The sequence below is a fragment of the Ovis aries genome, chromosome 25 (genome assembly GCF_016772045.2).
Source record: "Ovis aries strain OAR_USU_Benz2616 breed Rambouillet chromosome 25, ARS-UI_Ramb_v3.0, whole genome shotgun sequence".
Taxonomy (NCBI): domain Eukaryota; kingdom Metazoa; phylum Chordata; class Mammalia; order Artiodactyla; family Bovidae; genus Ovis; species Ovis aries.
Genome location: NC_056078.1, coordinates 23900633 through 23906632, shown reverse-complemented (window position 1 = coordinate 23906632; position 6000 = coordinate 23900633). Strand labels below are relative to the sequence as shown.

The window sequence follows — 6000 nt, the reverse complement described above, 5'->3', positions numbered from 1 at the left end:
TTTTGTTGGAATCTTAAAAGGTACAGCCCTCCATCTCTCCCAGAGCTGAGACTGCAGGAGTCCCCAGCTGACTTACTCAAAGCTCTCCTTGCCACAGGTCCGGCAGCATGGAAACTTACTCAAATCCAGTTGCTTGGAAACCACCTTATCTGGTTTGTCCTCCTTCCCCCTCCACAGTCTGCCCCCTTACACAGCAGGCACCCAGACATTCTTAAAGTTCATCACTCTCCACTACACTCCGAGAAGAGCAGGAATACACCATCGTGCTTTCCATGGAGGAGAAAGCAGAGAAAATGTCAAGTCCTTTACTGGTGAGGGATCCATAGCGACTGCCACTGGGCCGGACGGTCATGGGTGGTGGGATCTGGTGATGCCACTGAGCTGGAAAATGGACCAAATCATATGTTACAATCAAAGGAATACAGTCTAGCAGGTACACAGCAGGGGTGCGTTCTGTCCTCATGCCAACACTTTGTGTGGGATCTTGGTATGATGCCTCATTTGTAAAAAAAAAAAAAAAAAGGGAAAAAAATCAATAAAATCTCTCCTGTCCTGCTAGGAATAGGGAAATTGGGCTTGTGATCTCTTGATTCCATAATACCAACCCCCATGATTCTAATCCAGCAAAATCTGGGACTATAAGAAGGAAGAGTAGGTGATGAGGGTGATATCTTAAAATTATCTCCTGACCTACATCACTGACCTAGCATGGAATCTACAGGGGCTGGGGTGGAGTGTGGGTGTAGAGAGAGTTGTAGGCTCTCAAGGGAGGGCTCCTCAGAAGGAGGAGATGAGATATCTGTGGAAATGGAAGACAAAAGATGAATCCAGACCTCTGACCAGTACTTACTGCTCATCCTAATCACTCTTACTTACCTACCTACTGCCCTAATCATGTTCTAGTTAGTTATAGCCAGAAGACTGAAAAGTAACATATGCAATCAACAAGGGTTGGGGGACAAAAGAGAATGTGTTAGAATTTCCATGTTCACTAAACACTGTCCAAGGGGGATCCTGGTTTCAGCAGACAGGATCTTTAGGCTTGATCATGTCCTGAATGAAGTATCCATCCAAACTGCTCAGTCCTGGGTGTTGCCTCTGACTGAGAAATTACCAAGCAGCCCTCTCATCAGGTTTCCAAGATCCTGGCGGTGGCGAACAGGGAACGCCAGGTGGGAAGCATTGATGCTCTGGGTCCTGGGGAATTATGGATGCTGGTAGCATTCCCAGTTATAAATGGGCTCTTTGTTGATTTCATTATTTCAAATTAGTTTTTCAGGGTCTAAATGCCTCTGGGTGAACTGATTAAAATAAAATTTGGAAAGCTACAAAACAGGACAAAACTTAATAGCGATTCCACAAGAGAGCAGGTTCTCAGTGAAGCAACCGCGAACTAGTCAAGTCCCTCGCCGCGGCCCCTCTGCCTCTTAGCTTTTCCTCAGCTGTCTCGGCATCTTAACCTGACAGGAGCTACTCTTAGAAGCCCTCCTTTGCGGGCGAGGAGGGATGCCTACTGTCCCGGTTCCTCGGGCAGGTAGGAAGTGGTTGTGGGGGGTGAAGTGGATTGATTTCAGCCTTAGCCCTCCATCCCTTCTCCCACACCCGGGTCCCGGCTGACAAAACAGCGCCTCCCGTTTTTCGAGCTGTGGAATCAGGACAGGAGTCTGGGAGTCGCGAGCCAGGATAAACTGAAGTGGGGGCTCCGCCACGGAAGAGCAGGATCCGGACAAGTGTCATCGGTTTCAGGGCTTATTGGTAGGAGTTTCTCGTTTCCTTCCGACATGGTGAAGTGGGTGAAATGGTTAAGGCATTAGCTTAGATTAAGAAACATATCAGTGGCTTCTCTTTCTCCGGACCCTTCCAGGGGAAAGTACCTTAGAGTCAAACTTCCTTCACAATTGAATTTCAAGTTGACAGATTAGGGAGAATAACCAGAAAGCTATATATTTCCTCTAAATATTAGATTGAGGGAAAATGGCAGGCCGGGACTCCTATGTGGTGCCAAAAAAAGGGGAAGGCATCTGGTGTGCACCTGAGTAGCAGGGGCCTCAGGTTCTAGGCAGAGTTACTTTTTCTTCTTTGTTATTCTGGTTCATCATGTTAAATCAGTAAGGAATATTAACCCAACCAGTTAGTTTTTTTTAAAGAAAAAAAAGGATTACTCTTTTGGGTTAAGAAATATTTCTTAAAAATGCCAATTAATGTCAAAATTATAGAGGAGAATAGTAGAGGACACAAATACATTAGTAAAGATTAATTTGTTAAATATTTAGAAACATGACTCGAAGGAATGATGTAAAAAATCTGAATTTACTTTCAAGCTGTAATCACTTAGCCTCTCTGAGTGTGTTTCTTTGGCATTTAAAGGAGGGTAGTAACAATTACAGTAATCTCACGTGTTTGGGACTATCTAAGGGTGAAAGTTTCCCTTGCGGCTCACCTGGTAAAAAATCTACCCGCAATGTGGGAGACCTGGGTTTCCCTGGGTTGGGAAGATACTCTGGAGAAGGAAAAGGCTACCCACTCCAGTATTCTGGCCTGGAGAATTCCATGGACTGTATAGTTCATGGGGTTGCAAAGAGTTGGACACAACTGAGTGATTGTCACTTTCAGGACAGCTCTCTGTTATTAATCTGATTGTGAGATGAGAGTAATAAATATTTGTGGAAGAATTAACAGATGAATAGGGTCTGGAAAATTCTGCCATGTGGAGTTATGACTGGGGAATTACAGGCATGGGGAAGGGGTTCCCATGGGTGACCCATGGCAGCAAGGGGATGGCATGAAGATGCTGGGTGATCATAAGTACAGGCCCATGTATGCTCCGAAGTAGCTGTATTAGAAGTACAGAAAAAACCTCTTTTGGAAGGAGGTTAACCTTATAGTGAAATGGAAGAGTGTACAAAAGCCCTGAGGTGAGTAGAATAAAATGACTTTAAAAATCCATATCGTAAGCACTAAAATAAAAACCAATTAATTCATTTATGAAAACATACTACACCAATCCTAAAAAAAAAAAAAGATTTTTAAGCTGCCTATCACATAGGTCAACCGATGCCATTATACCTACCGTATATATCCAGCCTGGCGGTGCAGGACACGATGCCGGCTTCATTCTTGGCTGACAGCGTGTACCATCCAGCATCTGATTTCTTGGCTGGCTGAATGAGGAGGCAGACATACCCAGTTGTGTCCTGGTGCATGCTGGAGAAAAGAAAGAGTATATTGCATTGTATCTGGAGAGAGTTTAGGGTTCCCAGAAACTCATTTGTATATATAGTAGTTAATCCTAAGATCCTAGTTTATCCCTCCCCTCCCCCTTTTCCCTTCAGTAACCATAAGTTTTTTCCTATGTCTGTGGATCTTTTTCTATTTTGTAAATGAGTTCACATATAATTTTTTTTAGATTCCACATGTAAGTAATATCATATAACATTTCTTTGTTTGACTTACTTCATCGAGTATGGTAATCTCTAGGCCCATCCACATTACTACAAATGGCATTATTTCATTCTTTTTATGTCTGAGTAATATTCCACTGTATGTATATGTATGTTTGTGTCTGTATCTGTATATGGACTCTTAGGTTGCTTCCACATCTTGGCTTTTGTAGGTAGTGCTGCAGTGTTTCAAATGAGTTTTCATCTTTTCTGGATATATGCCCAGGAGTGGGATTGCTGGATCATATGGTAACTCTGCTTTTGATGTTTAAAGGCACCTCCCTGCTGTTCTCCCTAGTGGTTTCTCCATGGTGGCTGCACCAATTTACATCACCACAACAGTGTAGGAGGGTTCCCTTTTTTCTACACCCTCTCTAGCATTTATAATTTGTAGACTTTTTTTGGCTGGGTACCTTGTGGCGTGCAGAACTTCCCTGACCTGGAATCAAACTTGTGCCCCATGCAGTGGAAACACAGAGTCTTAACCACTAGACCACCAGAAAGCCCCTATTATTTGCAGACTTTTTATGTTGGCCATTCTGACTGGTGAGAGGTGATGGGTATAGGTACCTCACTGTAGTTTTGATCTGCATTTCTTTCATACTTAGTAATGTTGAACATCTTTTCATGTGACTGATGGCTATTTGGATATGTTTTTTGGAGAAATGTTCATTTAGGTCTTCTGCCTGGTTTTTGGTTCAGTTGTTTGTTTGTTTTGATATTGAGCTGTATGAGCTGCTTGCATATTTTGGAAATTAAGCCTTTATTGGTTACGTTATTTTCTCTAATTCTGTGGATTGTCTTTATTGCTTATGTTATTTTCTCTCATTCTGTGGATTGTCTTTTCATTTTGTTATAGCTTCCTTTGCTGTGCAAAAGCTTGTAAGTTTGATTAGGTCCTATTTGTTTATATTTGCTTTTATTTTGTTGCCTTGGGAGACTGACCTAAGAAAACATTGCTATGATTTATGTCAGAGAATGCTTAGCCTAAGTTCTCTTATGGGAGTTTTATGGTGTCATGTTTTATATTTAAATCTTTAATTCATTTCAAATTGATTTTTGCGTATGGTGTGAGGGAGTGTTCTAACTTCATTGGTTTAAATGCAGCTATCCAGCTTTCCCAACACTTGCTGAAAAGACTGTCTTTTCTCCACTGTATATTCTTGCCTCCTTCATCAAAGATTAATTTACTCTAGGTGTGTGGGTTTCTGGGTTCTCTATTCTGTTCCATTGATCCATGTCTGTCTGTTTTTGTGCCAGAACCACTCAAGGATATCCAAAAGCATGGGATATCTTTCCGTTTCTTTGAAGCATCTTCAATTTCCTTTATCAAGGTTCTGAGCATGTAAGTCCTTGACTTCCCTGGTCAGGTTTATTTCTCAGTATTTTATTTTGATGTGATTTTAAAAGGGATTTAAAAAAAACTTTCTGATATTTCTTTGTTAGTGTAAAGAAATGCAACATATTTCTGTGTGTTAGTTTTGTATCCTGCTGCTTTGCTGAATTCATTCATCAGTTCTTTTGCAGGGGGAGGATTTTTTTTTTAAGCTTTATAGTTTGTATTGGGGTTTCCCTGGTGGCTCAATTGGCCCACGCTTGATGCCTGAGTTGGGAAGATCCCCTGGAGAAGAAAATGGCAACCCATTCCAGTATTCTTGCCTAGAAAATCCCATGGACAGAGGAGCCTGGTAGGCTACAGTCTGTGGGGTCGCAAGAATCAGAGACGACTTAGTGACTAAATCACCACCAGAGCCAGTTAACAGACAACACTGTGATAGTATCAGGTGAACAACAAAGGGACTCAGCCCCTCCAAACTTGCCTCCTATCCAAGCTGCCACGTAACATTGAGCAGAGTTTCTTGTGCTATATAGTAGGACCTTGCTGGTTATACGTTTAAAATATATGATTCATTAGTTCTAATAGTTTTCTGTGTAGTCTTTAGGGTGGAGGGAGTGTTTCTTAATATAATCAACTGGGCATGGCAGCATTTAACTTAGTTCCGTTCAGGAGGAAATCTGCATGTCCTTTCCTTCTGTTTTCTCTACATCTGTAGTTCCTAACCTTGACTGCGTACTGCCGTCCTGCGTAATTATACCAGAATTTCAGGCTGAGTGTAACATGTTTTGTTAATTTACACTGAAGTGTTAACTCAAGTATATTCTCTGTTCTTGCTTATGTTTTACCAGAGGAAAATCCTGACCTTTTTATACTTAGACTTTTTAGATGCTAAGGTTCTATAAAAGCCAATATCCTTTAGGACAAATTTAGTTTACTGTGAAGAAATAGTTCTCAGTAGTAATAATTTCTCAGTGGCAGTTTCTGTGCACAAGTTGCCCTTGTGGCATAAAAACAAAATGGCAAAGAATTAAGGATGGTTAGGGGAAATTGGGGCTTCCCTAGCGGTTCAGATGGTAAAGACTCTGCCTGCAATGTGGGAGACCTGGGTTCGATCCCTGGGTTGGGAAGATCCCTAGAGAAGGGAAAAGCTACCCACTCCAGTATTCTGGCCTGGAGAATTCCATGGACAGAGGAGCCTGGCAGGTTACAGTCCATGGGGCC

General features: G+C 42.0%; 1 protein-coding gene across 4 annotated transcripts in view; it reads right to left on the bottom strand.

The window, feature by feature from the left end:
* The window catches only part of MYPN (myopalladin), an 87974-nt gene continuing 81974 nt past the window's right edge, over window positions 1–6000 (bottom strand). For all 4 annotated transcript variants that reach the window (XM_042240770.2, XM_012105168.5, XM_060406836.1 and 1 more), the window contains 2 exons: window positions 3071–3204; window positions 1–381 (listed from right to left, as the gene is read on the bottom strand). In XM_042240770.2, the coding sequence (XP_042096704.1) occupies window positions 212–381; window positions 3071–3204 (304 nt within the window). In that variant the 3' untranslated portion in view covers window positions 1–211. The remainder of the gene's footprint in view (window positions 382–3070; window positions 3205–6000) is intronic.